The 18,023-nt window shown below is 32.0% G+C and overlaps 2 protein-coding genes and 1 long non-coding RNA gene across 3 annotated transcripts; all 3 read right to left on the bottom strand.

The window, feature by feature from the left end:
- Positions 1 to 1,039: 1,039 nt before the first annotated feature.
- Positions 1,040 to 6,054, bottom strand: LOC127873936 (leukocyte tyrosine kinase receptor-like). Its single transcript, XM_052418042.1, has 4 exons — positions 5,957 to 6,054; positions 5,573 to 5,707; positions 4,669 to 4,759; positions 1,040 to 2,432 (listed from the first exon to the last, which is right to left on the bottom strand). The coding sequence occupies exons 1-4, from the start codon at positions 6,025 to 6,027 to the stop codon at positions 2,211 to 2,213; spliced, it is 519 nt and encodes a 172-aa protein (XP_052274002.1). The 5' UTR covers positions 6,028 to 6,054; the 3' UTR covers positions 1,040 to 2,210.
- Positions 6,055 to 6,230: 176 nt separating this feature from the next.
- Positions 6,231 to 10,445, bottom strand: LOC127872097 (ALK tyrosine kinase receptor-like). The gene is made up of 6 exons (XM_052415426.1): positions 10,240 to 10,445; positions 9,402 to 9,492; positions 7,290 to 7,354; positions 6,873 to 7,002; positions 6,452 to 6,549; positions 6,231 to 6,330 (listed from the first exon to the last, which is right to left on the bottom strand). The coding sequence occupies exons 1-6, from the start codon at positions 10,416 to 10,418 to the stop codon at positions 6,231 to 6,233; spliced, it is 663 nt and encodes a 220-aa protein (XP_052271386.1). The 5' UTR covers positions 10,419 to 10,445.
- Positions 10,446 to 11,597: 1,152 nt separating this feature from the next.
- LOC127873009 (uncharacterized) lies at positions 11,598 to 12,603 on the bottom strand. Its single transcript, XR_008045889.1, has 3 exons — positions 12,584 to 12,603; positions 12,096 to 12,203; positions 11,598 to 11,675 (listed from the first exon to the last, which is right to left on the bottom strand). It is a non-coding gene; the product is annotated as an uncharacterized LOC127873009 (long non-coding RNA).
- Between the last annotated feature and the right edge of the window lie 5,420 nt (positions 12,604 to 18,023).

Here is an 18,023-nt window from a genome sequence, read left to right on the forward strand (position 1 = left end):
ACTCTTGTCATAACGCATTACTGATTTTGCGTTTAACCTCTTAACATTTTTCCCAATGCAAAAGGAAATGACCACCCAACTGTGTTCATATACGCCAAATTAACCACCAGTTATACTCTGCACAGAAAGCGTACTATCTGTTTTCGGAAATATGTTCATTCTCCATCAAAATGGTACATTTTACAAACTTCGACACAAGAAAAACAAGTATACATTAAATATACACATTCATGGGTAAAACACCGTTTTTGAAACATTTATCTAAATCTTACAATAATCACTATATGAGCGCAATAGACGCACACAAAATGTAAATATAAATAAGTAAATTGTTATGAAAATGACTATTTAAAATGTTGTTGTTAAGACACAAGTTAACATTTACTGCAAAAAATACAGTTGTACTATATTATATGTTCGGACATATATCTATAGTACTTCATTATATTGACCACTCTTTTTTTAAGAACCAATAGTTAAATCATGTAGCATAAACCTTATTACGATTGCACAAATATTGTAGAAGTACTGACTAAGCAATTTGGTTTATTGTTTGCGTTTATGGACATCGTCTGTTTAATTATCGAAGCTCTATAGCAAGCGATATTGATGTAAGACGAAACGCGGCATTTTCAATTTCTAACTCAGGATTTCTAGCCCTCATTTAATTAATAGCATCCACTTATTCACAAAGCTAACCGCAAAAACGCGTTCGCGAAAATACAAAATTTACAAAATCAAATAAATAATTTACAGAATTCTAATTGAACGTGCCTGTTTCCGTTTCATTTTTTAAAGTATTACGTTTGTTATTTACATAACAAATTATATAACCGCCCATATAGTCGATAAATAAACTACCGAATTCGTTTGCGTTTAAACAAAAAGCATAATATGATGTTCGTTTGTCTTAAAGTTCACACTATTAGCCTTAAATGTCATCAATTTAAGTTGTATGTATTTTGAAACTAATGGGGTGAAAAGATCACACTGTAAACACAAGCAATTTTATTATGATCAATTCAACAAACACCTCAACTTTCCTTTAAGAATATTCAAACTGACAAATGTTAAAATACAGCAAAAATAGCACACTGAATAATACTACTAATGGATAATATTGGGAGTAAAAGAATACTGAGCATGATAGAGAGACAAGAGACAATAATTTGTGTAGATTAAATAGTATATAAATTACTATGTTAACGTAACATTGTCACGTGCAATGTGGTAGCCATTTGTATTAATTTATACTAACAAATAATACAAGTATTGTATCTATTATCACCAATGATGCGTATTAATCAACGAAAAATAAATATATTCTTGAAAATAATAATATAAAACACATGTCATGCTTTATGATATCATACACTAGGAATGTTAAACAAGTAACACACCCCTATTGTGTATGGCACACGCATGTTGAGCAAATTCGTTTGACAAAAGCAACAACAATACTTCGTCTTGAAGAAATTAATTCGTGGATATGACCCACATTGCACACAATATATTTGAAGCTTTAAACGCGTTTGTCCTTTTCTACAAACACTGCTGACAAATATATGCAATTTAAATATAAACATGGCAAAGCGCTTGAAAGAGCACTGATCAGCACTTTGCAAATCGTCTCAGCATACCATGCACAATACTTGAAGTGATTCTTTCATAATTTAATTGCAATCAGTGAATACTCATATAAACATAATTGTTTTCTCATCCTATCTTACGCTGTCTCATATTTACTCCAGTTGCTTCCAAATAGTGGTGGTTCTCCTAACGTCCAAGGCTGTTTTCTAGAGCATGTCATGCGAAGGTGCTGGGATAGCTAAAACCTTTACTCTAAATGAGTGGCACATCTTGCAAGACATGAGTGTGTTTATATTTATTAGGTCACATTAAAAAAAAAAGCAAATGTGCGATCCGTTTCGTATTTCTGCATGATAACGTTACAGTTACGGAATGATAAAGATAAATTGCGTTTACAAGCAAAACTGTTGTTTTTTTAAATCACAGTGTAGTCAATGAGTCAATTAAGCTCATTCGCACCATTGTATTTTCATGTAGATTAAGAATCCAAATCACCAGCATTAATACTGCTTACACTGGATATCACGAATTGTCAGTGAATATCTCAATACCGTATTATGTGAACATCAGTACTCACAAATCAAGTTCCAATTTTGTGTATGAATACTGTTACGGACACCCTACTGGTCTTGAGAAGCCATTAACAACGGTTCTCGACTTTGTGACTCGAATTGAGGCCTGAACTCAGCTGCGGATGACGGGGACGGGGAATGAAGCGTAGTATCGATCTCTTGATTGTCTGCGTCGTATGATGATGACTTGGCCAACGTTGAAGCGTCCTTGAAACTTTCCGCCATTGCAAAGTGACAGAGTCCCACGGGAGCGTTCAGCACCTCGTCATCCTTAAAACAATAAAATGCTGGTAATGAGAAACACTTTTAGATGAATTAACAATGCTATAATGATTTGTGTGCTTATAAATCTTAAACACACTTATTACACCAGAAGCAACAATGGTTTGAGTGCGTATTTAAGTTTTTTTCACAATACAGATTTATTTGAAAGCTAAATCATGTATGTAACATGCAGTAACGTATGTCTTTTTGTTTGTCCCATATTCCATGTTTCAGCTATTGACTTATATGTTGTGTTGACTTATATGTATAACCCAGGTATAGTAAAAAACATGTCATTTATATTTACACCTTATTTCAACATGAACTTTGCATTAAACGAAACAATGGTCGTGCTTATTTAGATACGCACACTTCTTTTTGAGCCCAAGATGAATCGCAACAAACGAAACGTATACATTCATATTGATCGACTAGCGAGACATAAAATAAAGAAATATCGCGATAATGCTTTTTATTTTAAATAAATATGAAGGTTCTGGCAGACTAAAGGTCATAAATACACGTATCATGATCTTTTATCAATACGACATAATCGTTGAGACTAGGAAGGCCTGTTATCGCGTAAAAGAAAAAGCTTTTGACAATTGTTTCAATCTTAGAAAAACAAATGAAAAAGCGTCCATGGTGTAATAAGTTATTGTTTGTATAGCATATTAAACAATGAAGACAGATTAATTGGCATCTATTAGCATTCAACTTGTAATTAAAACTTATAATTAGTTGATGTTTACACAAACAATATAAACAAAAGTATGTAAAAAATTTACATTAACATACAAAAATAAGGACACATTCAACAAAGATGAATTAGGGTCCGACTGTCAGTCAGTACAGGGTATGGGGCTTACATAAATAATGTTGTTTTAGCGAATACAAATTACGTTCTGACTTATGCTGATACAATACTTCAATCGTTAAATTTTGCCGTCACAAAGATTCATTTGAGCAGCTGACAAACTGAAATGTTAAATTTTAAATGTTTGGAAATTGTATGCAAAATATTGTTTTAAGTACAAATCACGAAAAACAGAATAATAACTATTAATTATGTTATACACATATTTTGATGAAATACATAAAAAAAACAAGAGATGTGTTTGTCAGAAACACAATGCGTCCTAATGCGCCGCTATTTTTTTTACCTTTGACTTTGAAGGATGAACTTGACCTTTCACCACTCAAAACTGTGCAGCTCTATTAGATACACATGCATGCCAAATATCAAGTCGCTATGTTCAATATTGCAAAAGTTATGAAGAAGGTTAAAGTTTTGGTTGAAGTTTTGGGACACACACAGACACATACAATGACAGACAGGCCAAAAACAATATACCTCCGATCTTTCGATCCGGGGGCATAATTAAGTTACCAAAGCGACTATATACTATATATGGCTATTTAAATCTATTTTAAACAAACATAAATATACTGACTTTTTTTCACGAGCCTTTATGTCAGTATGCTGTTGTGTCGAAATCAATGATTTCAGTGTATGGGGAGGTTTACGAGTGTTTTCATTTGTAAAATCACGAACACTACGCATTTTTTAAAACTTACATTTATTATAACACGTTCATTGTATGAATAAATTGCAGCTTCTTTAACACAAGTAAACGTCCCGTTTTAGTTAAGTGTTTATTGAGCGTAGCCTTTTAGTTTATCGTTTATTATAAAGTGTTGCAAGAACCATCCTTAGACAATATCCGTCATTATTATACCGAAACAAACGAAACGTTATGTACGAAGTTGATATTTTCCAATAAACAATAATGCTGTTAGTCTGCTACTGCATGTTTTTTGCACTCTATCAGAAAACTCAAACTAAAATTTTTAATTAATATGAAATGAATATCAACAAAATTCCTTTTCATTTTCAAATATGTCATCAGAAAAACTATTTACAAGATTATCGCTCTGCATCTCCTGGTTGGGCGTTTATTCATGGAACGTTTACTATATTATATTTTTTATGACATAAACTAATAAAAACTATATTAGATCGCGATGATGTCCGAGAATGTTTAGTTTCCTGATGTGTGTTCTTAATAGATAGAAAAGAATCGGGTGACCAAAATATGTTTGTGTCGTTTATTATCATCGTTACGTTTTATTGTTTGATCATTAAGTAACACAAACAATCAATTTTAACTTCAAACGTTTTTTTTTTTGTTATAGGCCATTGTAGTTTTAGACATCTCGTTTTATAACTATAAAGAATTACCTGAAGGCACATATCCAAAAGCTCAATTATTTCTGAAAACGTCGGTCGAATATCGGCTATAGAGTTCCAACAGAGAATCATGATCTTGTTTCTGAAAATTGTTAACAATAAATACAGAGAGAAAGGCATGGACTTAAGATATCATAACATTACCACTTTAAAGCGGGTATATACGATTTTGTCAAATATTTATGAATTTATATAAAATGTGTAAAAAACTTATTATATATTTATTTCAATATAAATTAAAATAAAAGTTAAAAAGAACATGTGTCAAAAAATGCGTAATAAGCCAGATATTTAATTCTGAAATTGAAAACGGCTGTACAGCCGAATTCGCCAGCATGTATATCATTCATGTACGGTGTGAATCTAAACTTAGTTTAACGGTTTATTCGAATTCCTGCAACGATATCTATTCATACGACACACGAACACTAACTCCAATCCTAATACAAAGACGAATGCTTCGGTTATTGTAGGAAAATATGTTCGTCACAATCGGCTCGGGCCGCTAATTTGTCTTTGCTGCATTTTATGAAATTCGGCTTTAATGTATAATTTTTCTTGTCTTGTTTGTGTAATTGTAACATATTTTATCAATATATTACAATTAAACACATATAAAAAATCGTATATACCCGCTTTAAGCAATTGCACATGCTTGCTAGCGAAAAATAACATATATGCTTTGAAATAACGTAAAAAAAATCATATAAGAATATGCTTACGATAGTTTTTTTATAAATTGCAAACGAATCAGCTACACTTTATTATTCGTTTTTAAATCTTAGTAATTTTTTCGACATATTCTACATTAATAGGTAATTGTTTTGTTAATACGAGTTTGATCTAAATATGTTTATAAATAGTATCTTAATCTATATTTAGGCCAAATACTAACAGTCGAGCTGGGCATTTCTCTGGCGGATCCAGGCGGCCACCAGACGACACAAATTGCATGACATCACTGTTCGTCTGCCCAGGATATGGCATGTATCCCAACGTAAACATCTCCCACAGCAAAACACCGAATGACCTTGAAACAAAAGTATAACGGTGCCTGAGTAGACTCAATTAGTGTATGGTGGCTCATTAAAAGCCAATACGAAATAAAAACATTCACATCCAGAAATACTATTATAATACAATGTTGTTGAAAGCATTTATGTATGAGGTACAGTTTAATTGAAAAGATTTACTTCCGTGATATTAAAACATTATTTGATGAAAATAGCAAGAAGGCGTCATCTTGTATTGTAGCTCTTATCATTCTTAAACACCTTACCAAACATCCGTTTTTGTGGTGAAAACGCCATCCAGAAACGCCTCGGGAGGCATCCATTTTATCGGAAGCATTGTCTTTCCACTTTTTCGATAGTAGTCGGCACTTCAACAGCAAACGACAAAATGGTAATACACTTGCAGTTAGGTTTCTCTACTCAGAATATCAAGGTATCGAGGTTTTTAATATATTTCAGATACAATCATATTGGCAATCTAGGTTTTTCACCAGTTGCAATTGTGTGTGTACAAAAAATCACAGTAGATACGTTGTGTACTTAATACCTGTAGATATCTCTAGACATTCCGAAGTCTGCTATTTTTGCAATACGACCTTCTCCACGTGTTGTTAACAAGCAGTTTCTTGCCGCTATATCTCTGTGCAAAAGACATCAAACAATGTTAGTACTATCATGCCTCTTATATAATTGTAATTGTTATTTAGTGCAGTATAACTTTCACAATAATTGCAACAATTTTCGTTGTTTTGATTTCCAACCTGTGTACGAAGTGTTTTTCTTCTAGATGACGACATCCGTTAGCGACATCTAACGAAAGATGGACGAGTTCCTTCATACTAAGGAAGTAATGTTGGTCCTGAAAGTTAAGTCAATTTAATGTTCAATTTTTATTTTCAAAAACAACACATATTTCTTAGTAAAAACGTAATCTTTAAGGTAACGCAAACGTACACAAACACGTTTTCATGTATACTGTTAAACTGTCATTTATAGGAACATACTTGCATCCTAGTAAAAATATCATACGGTTATTATTCCTTCTACACTATTAATGTTTGTTCACATATTACCGGTAAAAATAAACAAAGATTCAAATAAATATGAAATCATATGTCGCAAATTTTAATCGCAAACAAATATTTATATACAAGAACCTGTTTACGCGTAACAATAACTCACCGTTTTTGGCCTAGAGTCCCTAAGGAATGTTTTGAGATCACCCCCTTCTAGGAGTTCTAGAATGATGTACCTTGGGTGTTCCTCAAAGCAAACCCCTAGGCACTTCACCACGTTCTTGTGCATAAACTTGCTGCGATAAATAGAATGAAGAAAATGCTAGTTTGTATTACATTCCAGTATATAAACGGTAAGGTGCATTGTTAACAAAGCATTTCAAACATCTATACATATACTAGTAATTCAAAATTGCTTTGATATCGTAAATTGTAACACAGCATACGGCGATTTTTATTTTTGTTTGTGGTGTTATTGCTCACATTGATGACCCGGAAAAAAACTATATTTAAACTTGTAAAAAGTTGTGTACGCGGATCGTTCTACATGCTGCTAAAGTATTACCAATCTCATTAGGTCTACCTTATAATCACAGCTTCCATCATAAAATCTGTTTCCGCTTGTTGGGTACTCAATGCTGGCAGCGTCTATAACGAAACATATTTTACCAAATATGATCTATACATTTAATTACTTTGAAAATAAACAAATAGAAACATATAGAATACCTTTTAAATGTTAAAAATAAATAAAAAAATTAACCATGTCTTAAACGATGCAATACGAGATTCATATCGACCAATATGTTACATAGCATGATTTATTTATTTAAGTTACTAACACACGTGTATTTTATATACTATCATGTAAGTAACTATTTCGCTACCATACATAAACACGTACTGTACTCAGCATGTGAATAGTTCTCGGTCAGTATACCTGGAAACTTGTTATTGTTAATAGCAATACTGTATTTGTGATACATCTGGAAAAAGTCTCTACATATTCACACTTTTCCCGTACCAATCGTTCGGTAAAGTAGAAGTTAGGTTTGCCTGAAGAGTTTTCCAACATTAAAGTTTTAAATGCAAATCGTTACAAATGAAATAGTGATGAGTAAAATATGCCAAATAGTTCTTCATACAAACTGATCATGTTTCAGAATAAACGGAATTAAGTAAAATGCCAAGGAGCTTTGCATTTCGACGCAGAAATTATGACAGGCATTATACATATGCCAAAAAAAATCGACACTACTTTTAACTAAAGTATGCTTTGCTGACGCTAATATATGCTGCATTAGTTTATTATTAAATATATAAGGTATTGGTGTCTTGTAAAATATAATACCTCGTACAGGGCATTAAAATGTTAATGCATACTGTTATTGTTAATTTCTATACCTTAAATAAGACGGTTCAACCTCTTCCGTATTAATAAGAGAAATAGATAAATTTGTAAAACAAAGTTGTATATTTTGTTCCACCAAGCAAATTATCAAATCCTTTTGTCCCCATTATTTCAGCTTATACTAATGGATAATCTGTAGCAAAATAAACTATACAAGATTCTAAATAAAGTAATAAAAAATCAGTAAAAGCAAAGTGGCCTACTAACCTCAACGCCCACATAAATAAAAACAAAGCATTGAATTGCATCATTGAGCTACCCTTTTTAATAACGAAAGCTGTAAGGGTTCAGTGGTTGCAAAACATAATAATTCCCAGGATACTTGGCACAAAATGTCTTTTGAAAAGTACGGTTTATCCATTATCTTCGTTTTGCAAACAACGTGATGAGCATTTCGAACATTTATTCCAGGATTGTCATCTATCTAAAGCAATTATTGCTGAAATGTTACCAGGAAAATCTTCTCATTACATTAAAATCCTTTGAAATTTTAACGCAGTCTGATAATGCCATAAATAATTTTATTTTGTTTACTAAGTTATACTTATAAACACATGTTAAATGAATACATGCATTCCTAGCATAGCATGAGACAAGAAATATATAAAGTTAGAATATGATAATATGAGAAAAATACCACATTAATAAAACAATTAAGAATCATTTGATCGTGAATGACAACTTTTTAATACAATTGTCTCAAACACTAAAATTTAGATAGGTGATTGTGGTAGTTATTGTTTTGCTTTAATAACTTTTTACAAAGGCTATTTAAAGAGTACTATCACCTAATCACAATAAAATTAAGAGTCTTCGTGTCATAATTATAAGCACGTATTATTGTTTCTCTATGTATTTGCTATCAGGTATTATAATGAATACATCATTGTTTGTCTTAACCCACTGAACAATTTACATGTCTGTATAATTGTATGCACCTTTTAATGTTTGTTTCTATGCCGTATTCATCTGAAAGTACACTTAAAATATCCTTCTTTTTTCTATTCACACTGGCAAATGTATTATGTTTAAATTAAAATCCCTCACAATTTCAACACACAGTTCTATGCATTAGATAGCAAACCTAAGAAGTGTTGCATTTATTATTTTGAACATATCTGATTTCCAAAATTTCACACTTAGTTTCACATAAAAATGGAATACACATATAAACATAATGATATTATACTAATAGTCGAAATAATAATGAATATGTTTGAATTCAATAATGACACAGTATCAAATATAAATAATGGCGCTTACCACTGGCAACAGGTTGCTTACTTTCACTGCAACTGATAATTCACTGACGTTAGCACACATGTTTTTCAATGTCCCTTCGTACACTTCTCCAAAGGCGCCTTGCCCAAGTAGTCTTAAATAACATAACAGAGCATTCCAAAAGTTGATATACGTGTACTCTCCTAATTGATACATTTTTTGAATGTATATATATATAATGATTTTATTGCTTATCTTCGAACGTATTGACTTTATGTACCTCAATTTGATCATGTATACCTCGTAATTACTACACTTTATTATCATTTCAAAATATTTGAATTGAAAGTGTTTTTAAATGTAACGACTGAATGGACAGGGTTTTAAATGTTACGACTTCTTGAGAACAAATGCCTATGTCATTAAATGTTAATCTCAAAGTCAAAACTCTGGCTCGTATGTAACATAATAGCTTGCTCACCACCTTAACGACGAATACTTGAATACTAGCACATGTAAGTTTGGTATAACATATGTTTTCCTCAATATGTTATTATAAAAAAGAAAATATATATGGACTGATTATATGATGCAGATATTGCATCATAATTACTGATAATTATTTGTACCCCGTATTTCAGTAAAGAATTACCAATACATAACATGTAAAAGGTATTGCCAATAAGCTTAATTGTTGTTTTTACCAATACACGTTTTGGTTCAATTTAATCGGGCGATAGGCAATAAAAACACGAATGTCAATAACAATTCAGTATTTTGCTTGAAAATAAAAAAAGAGAAATAAATTACAAATAAAGAAACAGCATAATATCGTATTCTCCCACAGCACGACTCATTAAAGCACAGTGTAACTTGATGACTATTTCAATCGCGACTTTACCGTATCAATTTCAGTTTATTTCTCGGAATCTCCCTCAGCTGCTGTTCTGGATATTTGGCAGTAATGAAGTCGTAATTTGGATTAAGTTCCGTGACGGCACAACGAAGCTGCATATCAAAATTTGCCGCCTGAACGGCTGAGCTAACGGGATTATTTTCATCCGAGGGGGTCGTCACCATTTCTAGGTGAGAGTTTTGTTCGCATTGTGCTTTCCGTTGTCGAAATGCTGCAATTAATGTTTAACAATAAACGGGGCAACTCTGTGTTTCGATGTCATGATATTAGTTATAACTTATTGCACAGTCCAAGATTGGTAATCACTTAAAGTTCATCCAAGCAAAATTTTAGCACATTACTTCGATCAAAACTCACTTCTATAATCAACGGTATATTTTACAAATAGCTTATATATAATATATTCTGCAAAACAATATTATGAAACTGACGTTCTGTGTGTGAAAAAAAAACATTTGAATTTACAATTTGATGTATTAGAGAAACACTTGATATAAACATTAAACACCACCTAATCAGAGAAAAATAAAGCGTAGACATAAACAAAACAAGAAACAAAACATCGGACATTGCCAAGCTAGATACGCTGCATATATTCATGTGTGTGGTAGTATGGTTGTGACAATGGTATCTTGGACATACATATTCAATATTAATACTTACAGAAACAGAGAAAGGCAGCGCACAAAATGAAAGAAATTGCGATGCCAGACACTGTGATGACCGCAATGTAGACTGTCCCGATCTTTCCATTATTTTCGGAAATATACACGGTTGCCCCAGGAACTGTCGTATTGTCTAAAAATATCAATATTTAAAATTAGATTGCACTATTTTACCGTATTGAATGCATGATTGGAAAAAAACTTTGCCAGTATAACAATCAGCGATTTTGAGTTCTAGCTTTTGATCCTAAAACTATCCTAAAATGTAATCCAACTTCTCAAACCTAAGACACAAAACTAGTTTTAAGAAATGTGTTTGCAATTAACCCAGCATGAATAAAAATCACAACAATGCATTTAAATTAATACACATATAACCAGCACGATAATAGGTTATCGAATTGATTCTGTACAAGGTATAGCCCGTGATCCGACTAAAGAAAAACAAGTATGTATATTAAGTTCGTGCAAATAGTTGACTGTTTATATTAAAATCTAAACGAACAATTTCGAATATGTAAGATAAAATGAAATACTTTTTATTGACATAAACACAATGCACTTTCAAATAACTGATATAAAGAATTTATGTGGAGGTAAGTATGTGTTAAATTGTGCATGCCCGCAAAGACAAACATATCAGTCAGTTTGTAGTTCTAAAAGCGCAGACAATACGAATATTGCCTTTAAGTTTTCCTTTCGTAGAATCCGATGTGGACGTCTCATTAGGGGCCTTGACACTTGATGGAGGATTATCTAAAAACAGCCAGCAAATAATAAGACAACGTTAATAAAAATCTGCAGCACGTGTCATTTCATATATTTTTAATAAATAGTCTCATACTAATATAGCATTGGCGACAAAATGCTAAACACCAACGAAATTACCTAGAGCATGAAGAATAAAGATAGATACATTTGCGGATATGCGTAAACTATCGCCCATAATCCTCATTTCCAACTAGCAGGGGCTAAACATTGACGATTTCCGATTAAACTGGATTTGGGTTAAGATCTTACTTCATTAAAACAATTCCAAACTATCGGGAAAGTGTCGCCCTGATTTTCCCGTGTGTTTGTCGCGTAATCTCATTTAAAAAGGAGCTTTCAATTAATCATTGCTGTTTATTGATATGTTAACAGAGTCACATAGCATTGACAGTTTTGTTTTGTTACCTTTTAGAATCTGACAGTGGAATTTAACATCTTTGGTAAATTCCTGAATCGTAATTATTTCGCGATCTTCAGAAATGTCTTTGACAGGATCGGACTGAAAGTCAATGCCTGGAAATGATGAGTTAAAACACATTTTAGAACATCGATCTTTTAAAAACTGATACAGCAAGCAGTACATACACTTAAATATGGTATATATGAACCTCATTATAAATTAAATTCATAAATCCAAGTAGATATCAGTTATATGTTAGTTACTCATTATTCAACTTTACCATCCGTATAGTAAAATGCAATTTTACAAAAATGTAAAGAATTTGACGTAAAGAAAGTGTCATAAATTTAACTCTCATGAAACATATAATATGAGACCACAACAAGTGTTATTTGTTAATAATCTTTGTTCGTATAAATCAAAAATAAAGTAGAATCGGAGTAGTAATACGCTATGCATCGCACACGTAAGTTTTAGATAACAAAAATATTACCAAAGCAACCAGGGCTTAACGATAAGTCGTCTATGGCAATGTCACCTTGATTTTGAAAACCACCAGTTCCTGATATGTGAACTGCATACCTAAGAATGACAATGAATTGTATGTCACAGGTGTGTAACAATGTGCATTAAGACACGTGGGCATACAAATTAACCTAAGACGAAATACGGACAATCAACTATTCTCTTTCAGTTTTTTATCATAATTCATCGTGTTTTTATAGACCATCAAAACAAGCCCAAGACAAATATAATACACAAAAAATAAACGTCTTCCTCCTAATTCATTTGGAGAACTGAGATAATATTAACATTTATGTTATAAATATCAAAGTAAAAAAAAATACGAAATCGACTTAGTCCATGTTCAATTTTTTTAATATGCATGTATAAAATTCACAGTAACATAATCAACGTAACCAAAAGTTGGACCATCTTTAAAATACGAGTGGCGAAATTACACTTTAATTGAGGTTCAAATATATATTTCAGAAAGTTTCTGTATCGCCCATAAACATTTTTGTTAATAAACAAGCACTCCATGATCGATAAATATGCCACAAGATACTATTGTGGTTGTATTCAATAAACGTTTATTGTTTTTTGTTCAACGGCAATGTGTGTCGATTGTCTTTTGGTAAGATTAAATAAAACCTTTTCTATTACCTCGACGTCATATTTGTAATGGGCACTTCTGCATATAACCAGCTTTTTCCTTGTTGACCTTCTTTGTGCCATACACGAGTTGGTATTCTGTTGTGCACTTGAGGTGAACATAAGTCCAATAGTTTAATTGTCAGTTCGCCAACGGTTCGTCCCATCATGTGGTAGTAAAATCGGAACTTAAATGTGTGGATAAAATATCTTATATTTTGTACACACAATTTTTGACAGCAAAGAAATCACTTATAGTAATACTTGGCGAATCTTTTTAACGGAGCCTAAAGCATGTTAAAGTAAGTTAAAACATAATGAATCCAACGTACCATACACCTTGAGTTAGTATTCTTTGGAACTGATGGAAACACTGGGCTTTCAAGCGTCGCCTGATCTAACATTTTCCATTTGCTGGATTCTATATACATATAATAGCCTGAAATAAACAATATAAATATCAAATGCCTGTATAATAAAGATGTTAATAACTAAATGCAACTGATGTGTAATAGTAACACGGCAATAATCTTTGTTAAAAAATGATAAAGGCGCCGCTACGAATGTTTATCACAACACTTGTATTGTGAGTAGGGATTTTTAAAATGTGTTATATACGCGTTATATTGCTCACCAATGCATATACATATAACAATATAACACTTGTATCAATGTTGTCATAGTTTCGCTACACTTATGATGTTAGTGATACTACGTATTGTCTAACAAAGTGCCGGTAATTAACCACTAGCGACCAATAATACAAGGAAGAAGTCGTAGTGATTATAACTGAGAATTCAAATACTAATGATAGTATTGTGTGATGACAACATCTTTTTAAATCTAACCTTCAAGCGTTCCGTTTGTGTGGTCAAAAGGCGGACCTGTGCCCTTTGTAGATGATGGTCCTTTGTGTCTCGTCCAATCAAAATGCTCAAACTGATCGCTCGGGAGATCCCACACCACACATGCCCTTGTCAAATGTGCACATGGACTGATGCGGAAGATGCTCTGCAACATATTTAGGTTCAATAAAATGAACGACTAAACGACTGACTAAACATGAAATTAAGCACATAATGTTTTAAATTCCAGGATATAACATTCCCGTACCACATATTGTTTCATCCGACATGTCGTCACAGTCTGGTTGAAGATTACACACGACTTCAAGAGGAACGCATGTTCCGTCGCCGCAAGCGAAGCTGTTTTTGCGCATAGTGTCTGAAATACAAGGTGAAATACAATAACTTGTTTAATGAAACTTCAAACAAAACACCTTATATGTACGTTTGTAGTATGGTATATGCTATGATTTCTTATTATGTTTTAATATAATTCACTAACAATGTTTCGTTTATTATTTACACCTTATGTGGTGTAACCAACAGCGAGGAATAAATGAAGACGGAGTTTTTGCACTCATACGTGGACGTTCTTTCAAGAAGAGTAGAAACCGTCTCTTCGCAGCCTTCTGAGTCGTAAATCACATGCGTCTTTGACAATCACAATTGCTTATGACGAATCATTGATACATATCTTTATCGCTAATCAAGTACCAAGCTGGGTACGAGCAAATGAAAATTATGACTTTCTGATTTATTATATATACAAACGTGAACGAAGCAGACGAATTACTTCACAAATTTAACTATGCTATTACCAGTTGAATTCCGAACACGTTTTGGAAGGTTGTAAATGACGTTAATTCTCCTGTCAATTGCAGTATTTCCTGTTAACATCAGCGACAAAAACATAATCGTGCCGCTATGGTTTTGTTTGGGTAGAATACATAACAAATAAATAATAATATATTAGCTAACGATTAGTTGATATTATATAAATATCGTTTTAAAATTGTATAATAAATTAGGTTACTTGCATTTACAAAGTGCCACACATACGTTACGTATATCAAATAAAATACTCGACTTCTTAAAGATACAATTGTATGCTTGCCAGTGATCTCTATACGATTTTAGAAATGTCAGTAAACCAAATATATCCTGTATGCTTTGTATGTATCACCGAGTAAATATAATATTGGCAAACTGGTCAGATCCAAACATGCAGGTTTTATTTTACATTCATGGTGATATAATTTAAAAAAATTGAAACTTACGGACTTAACGTTTCTAAAATCAACGTTGTCCAAGTCTTTCTTATTTTTTCTTGATGTTATCATGAATGCATGGTAGTCTTTTGATTGAATTCATTTGAGGGTGAAATAAACCTTCTGGTTTATTATCGTGTGCTCATTTATTCAGGTTTTCATTTCACATAGGTAGACATTTTTCTAACAGTACCTTCTCAGTTTGTTCATAAATGCATAACGAGTAAACTAACTTGAAGGACATATCACAGCTGCAAGTTAAAACAATCCTAAACTAAAAAACGAAACTTTCCAAATGAGTTTATTTATATTGTAATTATCAACATCAAAATTGGAAGCAAAAACCACGATGTTATAAAACAGAAATAAACAGATTCAGTTTGCTGTTTAACATGTGAGATGTATTTGTATAGGTACTAAGAACATTCAATGTTATATGTATTATTTAATGTATTGATCTTACCGTTCTGACATTCTGTTCCAACAGTAATATTCGCTATCGCCAAAAATGATTCATTCCAGCAAGCTCGGCGCGGATGACAAGACGGTAATTTGTCTTGGGAGCCAGAAAGGTCACGTGCGTTGCATGCCAACTGGAACGAAGAGTAACTGCTCACGTGAAATAGTAGCTTATTTAAATTATTTATGTAAATTCTAAAACACGTAAAATCAGATAAAAAGTCGTACAGTACTTATATAAGACAGCAACAAATGACATAACACAAAACGACAAGCTTTCTGTAAATAAGATCAACTACCATATTGCCCTAAAGTGCATTGTATACATCATCTTGATACCACACAATAGATCACTTCGTTCATTAAAGTGTATGAATATGACGTGTTGAAGGCAATCATCTTTTTAAAATAGACACAAAAAATAAAGGCGAATGCCAGAAGTTTACTATATTATATAAGATCACAGACGTATATATTACTTTTTAGGAACAATATTTCTTCAGAATCGAAACGATAAGTTCGACTAGTTTTCGGTTCAGCATGCAAAATTACTTCTAGAAGGATTGGTGGCAAACCGCCTTCACCAAGAGATTGTTTGGAAAGAAAAGTAATCAAGTTGCCAGCCATTCGTTTTTTTATATAAAACCATTCTTCGGTTTTCTGTAATTTCCAAGACATTACCACTTAAACAGTACCCCAAATTAGTGTGCAAAAATTTGAACAAATACCATAGTTCTAACAATTATCATCGAATTTTATATCATTTTGCAATAAATATCACGTTAAATGTTACACAAATAATATAATACGAAACGAATTTCCAGTCTTTATAGAATTAAGGTAACTATTTTATATTATATATTAACACCTATTTAAACAGATTCAATGCGAAGAGCAAAAAGCAATCTCATCACTACCTATAACAAATCCAGAAATAAAAGTATTGTTATACGCAAAATTCGAGTCAGTTTACATCAATCAAAACATATTACTAGTGATTTATCTCTTTTTTCTTATTTGGAAACTCATATTTAATCTCATTGACAATATTGCCTTGCTGGTTACAGCTATAAACGCGTTTTGCTTTTAACACATGATCCGTTTTGACATAAATTAAAGTTTAATATTGCCTAGTGGTTGTCTTTTCTCTCGTGTCTCGATAATAGTCAATTCATTTTAACAACATATTCACAAATCCGCTAAAAGTAAAGTATTTGCATGGAATCAGGATGAACGCGCGACACAGATTTTCTGTCGTCTTTCCTTCTCCTGCTTTGACAAATCCAAATTTCGAGTAATGGAAACTGGCATATATATATATATATTTATATATATATAATATATATATATATAGATATATAAATATATATATATATTTATTTATTTAGTTTATTTATGTTTTTATTTGTATATATTATATCTATATATATACATATATATCTATATATATATCTATATATATATATATATATCTATCTATCTCTCTATCTATATATATATATATTCTCTATATATATCTATCTATCTATATCGTCTATCTTATATCTGTATATATGGTGTGTCTTGTTTTTTGTGCTGTATATGTTATTCGTCATTTGCTTTATATTCGATTAACGGACGAAATTGTGTAATACTAATGTTTCTGTAAGGGATTTATGAAAGTAAATACAATCCGTCACGAATAAACATGGTGTTGTGCAAATAAAATAAGCTATTTTAATTGGATTATTCATATCGTTTCCTCCATGTCTTTATTTTAAAGACTGAATTTTCCCAGAAAATGGCAGTATATTAAATGACCGTGAAGACGTATTCAATGAAATGTTTCAAAACTAGAACATATTCAATAAAGCGCTATTTATCTAAATGATTCGACATACGTGTATAATAGAAACAAGTAAGGTTTACTGCATACAAAAGATGTACACGTTGCAATAACATCCACACGTATACATAAGCATAAATAATGTACAACGCCGGTCTCTTATCCTAATACATTTGATACATATGTACATATTATTTATCTCACATGGATTAAATATAAGTATAACTGCTGGGAGTAGGTATATTGTGCAAAAGGCTGCCATTCCTCAAAGCAGACCCTTTTTGTTCGAACAGACAACTGTGCGAGTTAAGCAATACATGTACAGCCATGCATCTGACATTTTGTGGAAACAACATTTTATTGAAACCAAAGCTTTACCCG

Source organism: Dreissena polymorpha, chromosome 3 (genome assembly GCF_020536995.1).
Source record: "Dreissena polymorpha isolate Duluth1 chromosome 3, UMN_Dpol_1.0, whole genome shotgun sequence".
NCBI lineage: Eukaryota > Metazoa > Mollusca > Bivalvia > Myida > Dreissenidae > Dreissena > Dreissena polymorpha.

What these genes read in the sequence shown, in the direction of transcription:
- LOC127873936 (XM_052418042.1), bottom strand. Translation starts at nt 6,027, where the DNA reads ATGCTTCCGATAAAATGGATGCCTCCCGAGGCGTTTCTGGATGGCGTT. An exon ending in ACCACAAAAACGGATGTTTG is followed by an intron (nt 5,708 to 5,956) that starts GTAAGGTGTTTA and finishes TTTTGTTTCAAG; the next exon opens with GTCATTCGGTGTTTTGCTGT. An exon ending in GAGAAATGCCCAGCTCGACT is followed by an intron (nt 4,760 to 5,572) that starts GTTAGTATTTGG and finishes AACAATTTTCAG; the next exon opens with AAACAAGATCATGATTCTCT.
- LOC127872097 (XM_052415426.1), bottom strand. Translation starts at nt 10,418, where the DNA reads ATGGTGACGACCCCCTCGGATGAAAATAATCCCGTTAGCTCAGCCGTT. An exon ending in AATTATCAGTTGCAGTGAAA is followed by an intron (nt 7,355 to 9,401) that starts GTAAGCAACCTG and finishes GTTTCGTTATAG; the next exon opens with ACGCTGCCAGCATTGAGTAC. An exon ending in GAAAAACACTTCGTACACAG is followed by an intron (nt 6,331 to 6,451) that starts GTTGGAAATCAA and finishes TCTTTTGCACAG; the next exon opens with AGATATAGCGGCAAGAAACT.